Source organism: Ambystoma mexicanum, chromosome 9 (assembly GCF_040938575.1).
Source record: "Ambystoma mexicanum isolate Mex_15411 chromosome 9, UKY_AmexF1_1, whole genome shotgun sequence".
NCBI lineage: Eukaryota > Metazoa > Chordata > Amphibia > Caudata > Ambystomatidae > Ambystoma > Ambystoma mexicanum.
In genome coordinates, this window is record NC_090931.1 from 1,222,208,572 (window position 1) to 1,222,220,582 (window position 12,011).

The window sequence follows — 12,011 nt, forward strand, 5'->3', positions numbered from 1 at the left end:
TGACTGATTATTTCTTCGAGGATTCCCAGCCTGACTAGGAATAGTCCTGAGAATGTGAATCCATGCCAGACCCGATGCTGGAGAAGGCCTGGATCTCACCTACCCTCCTGGCAGAGGTTATGGCCAGGAGAAAAGCAGTTTTTTCAAACAGAGGGGCATGATGCATAGGCTCAAAGCCACCCCCCCACCCCCGTGAGCCTCACCAGTACCACTTTTGAGTTCCTACACAGTGCGGGTGCCTTTACAGGCGGGAACAATTGAAACAGTCCATTGAGGAACTCCTTGACGAGACCGTGGGACCAAAGTGAAGACCGTCCTGGAGACCTGGTGTAGTGGGAGATCGCCGCCAGATACACCCAAGGCGTGCGCCAGCCCCGCTTTGGCCAAGAGGACAGCAAGTACAGAAGAATCTGTGGGGCTGTGACCCGCGGAGGGTTGATCTTTTGCAACCAGCACCACGTAGCAGAACGCTTCAACTTGTGCCCGTAGTCGACACTCTGGCCCTGGCAAGGACCCCCCCCCCCCTCCCTGCAGTTCACCAGCAACTCATAGCCTTCGAACTCTAAGGCTGCAGGAGCCAAGCTTCAGGTTCGGCGATCCTGGTTCGTAATGCAGGATTGCACCTCCTTCTCTGGTGAGCAGATCCACTACCACTGGCAGCTTGATTGGAGGTGACGTTGACAGGCTGAGGAGGTCCGGGTACCAAATCTGCCTCGGCCACGCCAGGGCGTCGAGGATCATCCTGCATTGGTACCGTTTGAGTTGATTGATGACTCGCAGCAGGCGAAACGCATAAGGGAACGGGCCTTCCCACGGGAAAACTCGTCCCCCATGCTCCGCAGTTGGTGGAACCTGCTGGCGAAATCCTGGCATTTGGAATTTGTCGCCGTTGAAAACAGATCGATCTGGGGTCTGCCCCATTTCACAAAGAGGCTGTCCACTTGATCCTGTCGAAGCTCACTCGTGGCAAAAGTGCAGCAGTGTTCTTGACCCCCGCCAGGTGGAAAGGAATTAGGAACATTTCCTGGGCGATGGCCCAATGCCACAAGTCATGCGCCTCTCTGCAGAGCGCTGGGGATCCAATTCCTACCTGCTTCCTGATGTAGAACATCGTGGTGGTATTTTCCGTGAAGACCCTCACCACCTTGCCCTTGAGGGACGGAAGGAACGACTTGAGGGCCCAGAACACTGCATGCAGCTCCAGGCCATAGATGTGGATATCCCTCTCCTCCGGCAGTCACAGGCCTCTGGCGTGGAGACGTCCGGTGTGGGCTCCTCAGCCTTCCAGGGAAGCGCCTGTGGTCACCGTCTCCTGTTAAAGGAGGGGAGGGGGGCCTCTGGAAATCTGTACCGCTGGAAATGTTGGAGCACACGCCCTACCATTGTATTGCTCGATGGAAATCCTCGGCGAGAATAATCTTGTCTGCAAAGCTTCTGTAAACCTGAATCCACCACGCATCCAGGAATTCCTGAAAGGGTGGCAGATAACGTAAATGAACGACGACGTCATGCAGAGTAGCGACTTGATGGGCCACACCATGGCGGTCTTCAGTGTCAACAGCCGTTGGACCTTGGCTAGCAGAGCTGCCATGCGCTTGTCCAAGGGAGCCACCAGGCAGGAGACTGTTGAGTCTGGCCCTCAGGAACAGTGTGCTCTGCGATAGTATCAAGCATGGCCGATAGTTGACGGGGGAAGCCCAGATCCGCCAGCAGCCTGACAGTCCTATCCATGTAATTGAAGGCCAGTTCCCTTGACCTGCCCCGGATGAGCCAGTCGTCGAGGTACAGGTACACGCGTATACTCTGTAGATGCAGATGGGCCGCCACTGGTGCCAGGCACTTTGTAAACACCCTGGGCGCCGACTTTACACCAAAGGGGAGGGCCTTGAATTGATAGTGCTTTCCCTGCACTATGAAGCGCAGGAATTTCCGATGTTTTCCCTGAATGGGGACATGGAAGTAAGCATTCCCAAGATTCAGCGACGCCAGGAAGTCTTCCTCCAGTTGGCCGAGCATGTGCTGCAACATGACCACCCTGAATTTCTGGGACGAGGTGATTGTTGTGGCGCTGCATGTCTAGAATGGGCCTCCACTCGCTGACTAAGTCTGCCAGCCGACCTCCCACCTGGGTGCAAGGGTGGGGGCCAGACTTCCTAGCAGGTTCAATCTGGCTTCGAGGCCTGCATGCTGCCTTCAGAGCGACGACTGCCACCTCCCACCAAAGCCTTGGAACTGAACCTATAGGCCTCCTGTGTCATGGATCGAGAGGGCTGGTGGTACGAAGAGGATCCCCAGCTGAAGCTCTACAAAGACTTGCCATATTTTACTCCTGAGGCTTAAAAGGAAGGACAATGTTGCTGAAGAATGCCCAGTGCACGGGCCGTCTTTCGGTATTAATGGCCTGCAACGATTCTTTGATGGCCTCCCCAAAGCGGTTGTCCCTGAAAGGCATGTCCAGCTCCATTGTCTGGTCCTCCTGACGGAAGTTGGTGGCTTTCAATCAGCCACGACGACGGAGGCAGACCCTGTTCACCATCTGCCAGAACCCTGTGTCCGCGCTGTCCAGGGACACAGTGATGGCATGGACCGATGTCACCTTGCCCTCCGAGGATCTCCAGCGACTCGACCCGCTTGTCATTGGGCAGAAACTCAAGCGGCCGGGCCATTTTATACCACAGCTCCCAGTCGTATCTGGCCAGGATTGCAAGCGTGTTAGCTGCCTTGTGTCGTTGCCACAGAGTATATCACTTTCCTACCCATGACATATATCTTCATCCCTTTGCAGTCTGGAGGAACGGAGACTGAAGATGAGGGGTTAGAAGACTCATTTCTTGCTGCCACCGAGTCCGGAGAAGGCTGAGAATGTAGGCACTGCACTTGGGTGCGGACGCCGACACCCAGTACTTTATCTCCAGCCTATCCCTCTTCAATGAGGCCGGATTTCTCATCAATGCCAGGACTTCGTCTCAAACGTCGTCCAGGAGGTCTTCCTCTTGGCCTCAAACCGTTGGTAAAGGAAACCCTCCTTCTTGGTCTCTACTGGCGTCAGCTGGAAGAGCTCAGACACTCTGGCTACCATAGCATGGAACAACCCCTTTGTCCGGGGGACAAGCCCTCGGCGGCGGAAAAACACTGCTGTCATTTGTGTGCGTGGTCTCCATGTCTGTCCCCCGTATCCCTAAAGGAGTGGGCGACTGGAGGGCATGTGCAGAGGTTGATGCGGTGTAGGGTACTGTCTCCTCTTCGTCAGGGGCTGCCACAGTGTCGTCGGACAGAGGCATCGGCATCCTCTCGAGTTTCTGACCATGGGTGTGGAGGGTCAAAAGGATGTCCAGCGATACGTCCCTCCAAGGTGTTGGAGGAGCAGGCTTGTTGGGCCCAGCACTATCATCAACAGCATTTCTGCCGTCGTCGTTCCACGTCCTCCGGGCCCGTAACTGACACTAGGTCCTCCTCATCCGAGGAAGAAATATCTGTGCCCTGGAACACGATTGAGGCCTCCCTCTCCCCCTTTTTTTGCAGCCTGAGGGGTCGATCTTGGGCTTAGGGATGGCATCTTCTCTAGAGTCTTCTCCACCCGCCATGGGGGCAGGGACACTCTAGGCACCGCCGGGGCCGCCTGGACGGGGTCAGTCCCTTTTGCCTTCGAGAGGGCGGCTGACACCAGCTCCATCATCAAGGATGACTTCGCCTGGGCCTTCAGGGGCAGGAGGGCCACAGATCCCTGCGCCTTGGTCCTCTCCGGCTTCTCCCGCAGCTTCCCTGGGTCAGCAGATTTCCTGTTCGAGGAGGAGCTGAAGCGATGACTGGAGATGGAGGAAGGCAGTGAAGATGAGCGTGCCCTAAACATCGCGGGACCCACTTGCGCGGCGACCCTGACGGAAATTGACTTGCAGTGCTTGACCGTTTCTTGGGCCTCCACAGATGGAATGCCCTCTAAAGACTTAGAAGCCCCCTTCTCGGACCCGCCGGTCCTGGGTGAGGCATGGCCCTGCTTGCCTCACAGGGTAGAGGCCTTGGCATTCAGCCACGCCGCTAACCTATTGTGACTATCCTTGATGGTGTGCAACCAAAAAAACCAAGGCAGATTTCACGATCCAAGACAGAGGCACTGGAGGTGTTGGTTTACTACAAACACGTTTCTCAAACCACAGCTGGTGCAGAGCTTGAAGAGGGAACCTCCCCCACTCCTCTGACACGGTCCAGCGTGCAGTGTAGGCCCAATGGCCTTCTGGAATATTAGATGATTTTTGCCCTTGAGGGGCATTGAAAGACGTCTACAAACGGATCACCAATTGCCGTAAACGTAGAAATGCTCACGAAGAAAAACACGACTCCCAACACTTGAACGTGCAGTCAAAATCTGAAGATGGCTGCCAGAGGAGGGGCTTGGGAGAGAGTAGTGAATGCTGGGAGCAGTATGACCGAGAGATCAGTGATTGGTTTAGAGGAAAAAGATTGTAAACGAAAATGAAACTTTCTTTTACTGAGGAAACCCGGCCTGACAACGGGGACTATTCATGAGCATGTGAATCCATGCCAGTGCATCAAACCTCTAGAATAGCTATGGTGAGCTCAGCAGGCAATGGAAGGTAATCTGAAACAGGGGTCTCTCCAATATGCAGACACTTGCAAATATTGATCTGCTCACTCTCGCTATTACACCAAACAGATTGCAGCTATATCACACAAAGTAAATCGGCCTAGCTGCCCACAATCCCAAACTGCAACGGCCTTGCTGCACACATTCTGACCTCACACAACCACTGCACCATGTCTAGCATTAGAAACAGCTACAGAACACAAACCCCCCTGGGTGCACACACACCGAGAGCACCCAAACACTATTTACTACTACTCTATCTCTCCATTGACCTGGACTACTGTCCCCAAGGGCGTTCAACCCTCATCACTTTGAGATCATACCAATGGTATATAAGGAGCTATACAAATGCACAATAACATGTCAGGTTTCATAGAAAATGTAGGTTTGTCAAGAACAAAAAAGTAGTAAATCCTCTTACCCTCCAATTGCGAATCCTCTTCAATCGACTCGGAGTTTTTTCCAAGATTTGTAGGAATTCATGTGTTAACTCTGCAAAGGTGAGGCAAAAAATAACTTTAAAACTAACATTGCATCAGCGGATTCTGCGATATAAACATCTGTTGAGCAAAATGACTTAACAGTGCAGTACTGGCAGTATAGAGGTAGGAGAGCCAGGTGAGGCTCGAGCCAGTTCAGGCTTTGTGGCTGACACAAACTACGAGTCAATGGTCCCTGGGGCCTGAGCAGTGACCTGCCTGCTCGCCACACCAGCTATCTGCACAATGAGTAAATGAAATAAACGGGGAAAAGAAAATTCTCTTGGTCTGGGGCAGGAGGCGTCTGTCGACGCCCTTGCCTCAAGCAGGGATTCTCTCAGGGGGCTGCAGCCAGGCTGTGTAGCCTCCCCCATGCTCACCTGTGGACACCAATGCAGGCAAGGCATTACTCCGAGGCCTCTATGAACCGCTCTGGGATTGGTCCCCATATCAAGGTGGCCTGGCAGGACCCTGCTTTTAGTACCTCATGGTTATTCGGCTAAGCAAGGGAAACATCTTCCAGGACACTTTCATATGTAGAGGAAACGCCCTCTTTCATATGTAGAGGAAAAGGGCACGTTCCTCCCCAGCTCATATCTTTATCTGAGGTTTCTGTCCCTCCAAACTAATCAGGCTTCCCTCTTCATATGAATTTACTCATTTCACAGGTTGGTGTATAATCTGAAACTGATTTTTTCTTTACCGAGGAGTCCTAGCCTGAATATTCATGAGCATGTGAATCCATGCTGGAAACAGTCACATGTAAGTAACTTGTTCCTTTCCCAGAGCAGTAAAGTGAAATTAACTTTACTTACCTTTGTAACTTTCTAGACCCAGCACACACCATCTTACAATAGGGTGCTGGAGGGGTTACTTGATAACTTGCGTGGCACCTTGGGAGAGACGTCAGCCACCTCCGAAAGCCTTTGAGCAACCCCTGTAGGCCTCCTGGGTCATGGAACAGGAGGGCTAGCAGTAAGAGGATGATCCCACAGATATTTCTCATCAGCGCCAGGCCCTCATCCCAAACGCCGCCCAGGAGAGGCACCGCCCGAATAGACTTCCTCTTGGCCTCAAGGCGTTGGTAAAGGAAACCTTCCTTCTTGGTCTCGTCTGGCGTCAGCTGGAAGATCTCACAATGCGCGGGGTACCATGGCGTGGAACGACCCCACTTCGTCCGGGGGAAATGCTGTTTTCCGTAGTCGCTGTTTGTGTCCACATTTCCTTTGGTGGGGGAGGGGGGTCTGAGGGGATGTGTAGTGGTTGATGAGGCAGCGCAGGGTGCTGTTTTCTCTTTATCAGTGGGCCGGTGGTTCGGGAACTCCGACACCAGCGTGTGTAGAGTTGAAAGGATGTCCATTGGTACGTCCCTGGGAGGTGTTGAGGGGGCGTAGGCTTGCTGGGCGTGTGCCTGCGTCGCTCTCGTTGGCATTTCTACCATTGGCGTTTCCGCCAACTCTCCCCCCGCCCATACTGTGGGACCGTGTGAACGGACACCAGGTCCTCTTCGTCTGATGAAGAAATACACGCAAGGCCGCCACCCCCCGCCTCGCCTCTCCTCTCCCCCAGACACCCCACCTTTTTGCATCCTGAGGGGTAGTCTCATGCTCTGGGATGGCACCTGGGCCTTCAGGGGCAGGTCGGACACCTTACCCTGCACCTTGGTCTTCTCCAGCTTCTCCCGTAGCTTCCCTGGGTTAACAGATTTCCTCTTCCAGGAGGAGCTGGAGAGATAACTGGAGATGGAGGCAGACAGTGAAGATGAGCGCGCCCTGAACATCGCGGGACCCACTTGCGCGGCGACCCCGACGGAAATTGACTTGTGGTGCTTGGCCTTTTCTTGGGCCTCCACAGATGGAGTGCCTTCTAACGACTGAAGCCCCCTTCTCGGACCTGCCGGTCCTGGGTGCGGCATGGCCCTGCTTGCCTCACAGGGTAAAGGCCTTGGCGTTGAGCCACGCCGCTAACCTATTGCGACTATCCTTGATGGTGTGCATCCAAAAACCAAGGCATATTTCACAATCCCCTTACCTGTGGTCCAGAAAAGAAACAGTAGAGGCACTGGGACTGTGTCATCCACAAACACGTTCCTCAATTCGCAGATGGGGGAAGAGCTTCAAGAGGGAACCTCCGTGCCCCCCGACATAGTCCGGCGCGTGCAGTGTAGGCCCGATGGCCTTCCGGAATCTTCGATGAAACTCTCGATGTTTCTTGCCCTTGAGGGGCATTGAAAGACTGACAAACTGATACCTGCTTGCTGGGCAAAGGAGTGAAACAGGCTCTATTTGACAAAAATAGGAACTTTTCATATTAAAAGTACGAAAACCTATAAAAGCTAGGAGCAAAACATGAGATCTCCCAACAATTGACGCGCGGTAAAAATCTGAAGATGGCTGCCAGAGGGGCTTAGGGAGAGGGCAGTATGACCCAGAGCTCAGTGATTAGTTTATAGGAGAAAGACAGTTTGTAAGTGAAAGTGAAACTTTTCTTTCACCGAGGATTCCCAGCCCGATGGGGAATATTCATGAGCATGTGAATCCATGCCATACCCCATGCTGGAGAAAGCGAACACAACAAAAAAAAGTATGTCTAACCAAAGCTCTATAAACATGGGCGATTGTACACTACAAATCCAAACAATAATCAAAAACACTAACCCACCAATGTAAGAGAAGACCAAGAACGTGCAAACTAAGATTGAAATATGGGTCGGAAGTTAAGGGGGTGACCGACATTGCACTGAAGGCGCTATGCGTCACCAAACAAAAAGTAGATGCCTATTGAGTTTGTCAGACTACAAAAACAAAGGAAACAATCCAAATCATGTCAAAGCACATGAGAGTGAGAAAAAGGTCCCACTCACTGCAGGGTAAGCATTTTAAAGAGATGGGGGTCTCTAAGGTTGAAGTGAATTAGCACAGAAATTAGACTTCTTCCCAACAGCCGAAGTCTGTGCCCGGTTTGGACCCAGGGGTCTTTGCAAGGTTGGCATGGCTACTAATTCGAAAACGTGAAGAGCATGTTCCTGAAGTGAACAGACTGCGCAGAGTAACAGCGGTCACAGCGTCTCAATATATAGGGTGGCGACTGCATGCCCGCAGCAGGGAGCATAGAGGCATCTGGGGGCGGAAAATCTTCCAACTACCAGCTGTGCTGTAGATGGGATTGTCAGGTGAGGAATACGTGGGAGGGTGGAATCAATTAGAAAGGATATCTACAGCTTGGAATTCTCCAATCTCTTCAGTGTCCATGTCGCACACCACCATGTCAATTTGCATTGAGAGCTAGATGAGCAGAGCCACAAAGAGGGTAGTTTCAGATATCTTTACTTCCCGGTTGGAAGTAATCTACTTAAGGCCACGGTGGTAACAGAGCAAGCTAGTTTTCTGCTCGTCTAAGGGCACAACTTAGGCTTGACCACTGAAATAGCCTCTTTCTAAATGTGCCTGCTTCTTCTCTCCGCCCTCTGCAACTCATCCAGAACAGGAATGCGAGACCTGTCCTTGGCCTGAAGCCAGGGATCGTATCTCTCCAGCAGTGAAATCTCTTCATTGGCTGCCAGTGGCTGTGAGGATTAAGTTGAAGATCTGCTACATTGTCCGCGAGGCCTTCCGGGGCCTGGGTCCTCAATACCTCCAGCTCTCTCTTCGTAAATACCTTCCTGCCTGTCAGTCGCTTCTCCAAGCAACGAGTTGGTGGTAGATATCTCTTCGGCTGGGACCTCCCTGGAACAGCCCCACTGCCGCTTGAAACTTGAGAAGCATTTTCGGTTCCGGAAGCACCTTCCTCTTTGCTTCCACCTTCTCTCTTCCTCTCCCTTGCTGATCTCTGGCTGCTTCTGTTCTGGGCATCTGGCTACTCCCTGATTTCGGGCCCAGATCCCTGTCCACCCAGCTGCAAACCTGCACTGCCCCCTTGTATTTGGGTCTGTATCTGCAACCCTACAGTCCCCTTACCTGCACTTATTTATACCTGCTGTTCGTGCTTAATTCATCCATTTACTGGTCGGACTACCGTTTTTGTGTTCAGCACTTTCCACTCCCCCCTACCCCTTGCATTTTCTCCCTTCTCTCCCCCGATGCACTTGCGCGTTCCCAATGTCACTGGGCCTAGTAAGATGGTTGTTTCTGTCCTCCCTTGCACCCATCCCTTGCCTCATCGCATCATATCATAACTGAGGTTTATGCTATCCTTTTATTAAGGATGCAAATGCCCCCACGGATTGCCCTTCAAGCACACTGCATCAAAGTTTTGTGCTTACACATATACTTGTATTTGTCGGGCACTCAGTTAAAAGAAATCTACAGTGCTGTGTCCAACCTGCGTGCAACTTTGTTGCCATGATCCATATCACAACGACTTTGCCTCGTTTATGCACCCTAAAGACATTTTTGCTAACGTTTCTGCTGTTCAAAAGTGCTGTTGAAAACAGGCATTGAGCATCTTTTGGTACATGCATTTTTACTACACCTGAAAATGGACCACAAAACGTGAAGCGGACATGAATAGATAACCAAGATCTCCACAGTATTTAACTCACTGTACCCTCTTAACAGCTAAGGCTTTTCAAGTACAAGGAGGAGAAGGTAACTTGGCTATATAAGCGCTTTCCTCAAAGATGGTGCCAGCCTGCTGTTTGCAATCCTGGCAGAGCAAACTTGTTAATCCAGCCAACTAAATGGAGCACTTATTCATTTTGATACCACCTACTACAGTATTTAGAAGCAGGAGGTATCAAATATATGCGTTATAACACCTGGTTTAGCATAGGTTTGTGTCACTCGAGCCTCAGCCATCCATATTGCTCATAAGAGTAGAATGCTGTAGCTTATTTTAGTTTTGAGCAAATGCCACAAAAGGCAGAAGGTTCGAGATATTTTTTTCATTTTAAGGGCGAACACAAACAAATTAGTTCAGCTGACACTGCGTGGCCTTTAAAACACTGAAATAGAACATTCTGAACCCGCCCCCCCCCCCCCCCACTGCCCAAACCCTCCCTTTAATCCTCCGCCGACCCCTTACCAGCCGAACTCATTCCCCCTCACTCACAGGCACATTGAGAACCGCACCCACTGAAAACATTTGCCTTACTCCTACGACTTAATTCGCTTTACTGCCCCATTCAGCCCCTGCAAGCACTTGTGTGCATGTCAAGGGGCCGACAGTGCAGGGCGGTCTTTCTAAATCGGTCTTTAATTTGAGAACATTTTAAGAGTTTTACTTAATACCCCAATTTGACATTGAATTACGTAAGGGCATTATTTAAAATTGTTTGTGTACAACCTTCTGGAAGAATGAACACTTTAAAACTAAAAACCATTTAAAAAAGCAACTTTCATAGTTCATGAATGCAAGCGTTTTGAGATGCCTGGCAAGACCAGGATGCTCATCTCAGGTTAAAGATCAAGTCAAAAGCTCAATAAGACATATAAAAGCATAACATGGCCTAAAATAGACGTAAACACTGATTTGTAAAGCGGGAAAGCTATTTGAACTAGTAGTACCCTAGATATCCATGCATCCCATAACTCTGCCTCAATCAACCTCTATTCACAACAAGTCAGAGAAGGCAGCACATTTAGCAGAAGAGAGACGCCTGGTTGTACTGCAATGAGTGGACTGGTATTTAAAAAAAAAAACCTCTTGCTACAGACCTACAGTTCAGCAATCATATTACAGCATTGGATGCACTGTCATTGTGTGCTTTGAACTGTTTAAAAAAAAGTAAGGTGGAGAAGAACAGACTGTCCCCCCATCACAAATAGATAGGTCCCCCTCTGCCACTATTTTGTTCACTAGCCATTACAAATTAAGCATGGATAGACTTAAGTTATCACCACTTACCATCAAGCAGCTCCAGAGTAACTGAAGGATCGACGTATTCCCACCAATGCTTCCCATCAGTTGATACAGGAATTTCCCAATTAGACCATTTGCAAGCCAAATGAATGCACACACAGGCTATCACGGTTGGCTTGTATTGCAGACAAAAGGTAGTGAGGTGCAGACTATTTCAAGAGTTGCCAGAGTCCAAACATGTAAAGAAAAAACAAAACAAAAAGCACATTCGGTCAAGATTAACAACTGGTTAGAAGCAAATGTTTATTGCAGACTTTATAAACACGTCAGTTAACATTTATTATTTCACCCCTGCACCCTTCCACCTGTGATTCTCAACTGATATTTTCACTATGTAAACTTCTGGGAATTTAGGATTTCCCCCCTCGCTCATCAAACCCCAAAATCCAAACTAACATGTTTTAAGCTAGGTCTAAACATGGACAGTTTATCTTGGTATCTTGTGATTCTTGGTACTTTTTTACAAATGCAGAGCACAATTAATTCTGTCTAGTAAGTACTAGGTTTCTCGTCACTGGTACTGGTATTTAGCATAGTGTAGGAGATCATTCTGCAAACTACACTAACAAACCAAGAGGTACGCATCACATCTGTTTGGCCCGCCATCAACCTCATTTCATAAATGAAACGGGAATTACGCAGAGTACAATCAATTCCTAAAAAGAACAGAAATTAGGCAAACTTTTCAAGATTCACACAAACTTGCATATAATTAACTATTAAGACAATATACTTAAATGTAACCAAAATCAGGCAGTATTCTGAAATATTTAGTAAAAGACAGCAGAAGTTTAAAGATAACTTTCTTAGCTCAAGATTCTGAGATTGTTCATTAAGCTTTCTAGGTTAACTAGAACAATTTGGCTGTCTATGTACCAAATGGACTTCAGATAACTATATTAAATTGATGCAAGATATTTAAAATTATTAATTCTGCTTAATTTTTTATACTATTTTACATCACTAAATTTGAGCTAGAAGTAAAATGCTTTTAACAGAAAAATGATTTTAATTGCAAAAAAGTTCAATTCTTTAAAGTACAAATTTGCCATAACTATAAGTGTTAACTA

The 12,011-nt window shown here is 49.4% G+C and overlaps 1 protein-coding gene across 4 annotated transcripts in view; it reads right to left on the bottom strand.

Annotated features, from left to right (window-relative positions):
• The window catches only part of CCNT2 (cyclin T2), an 89,938-nt gene that overhangs the window by 13,255 nt on the left and 64,672 nt on the right, over positions 1 to 12,011 (bottom strand). For all 4 annotated transcript variants that reach the window (XM_069616563.1, XM_069616564.1, XM_069616566.1 and 1 more), the window contains exons 7-8: positions 10,927 to 11,090; positions 5,025 to 5,095 (exon numbers count right to left, since the gene is read on the bottom strand). In XM_069616563.1, the coding sequence (XP_069472664.1) occupies positions 5,025 to 5,095; positions 10,927 to 11,090 (235 nt within the window). The remainder of the gene's footprint in view (positions 1 to 5,024; positions 5,096 to 10,926; positions 11,091 to 12,011) is intronic.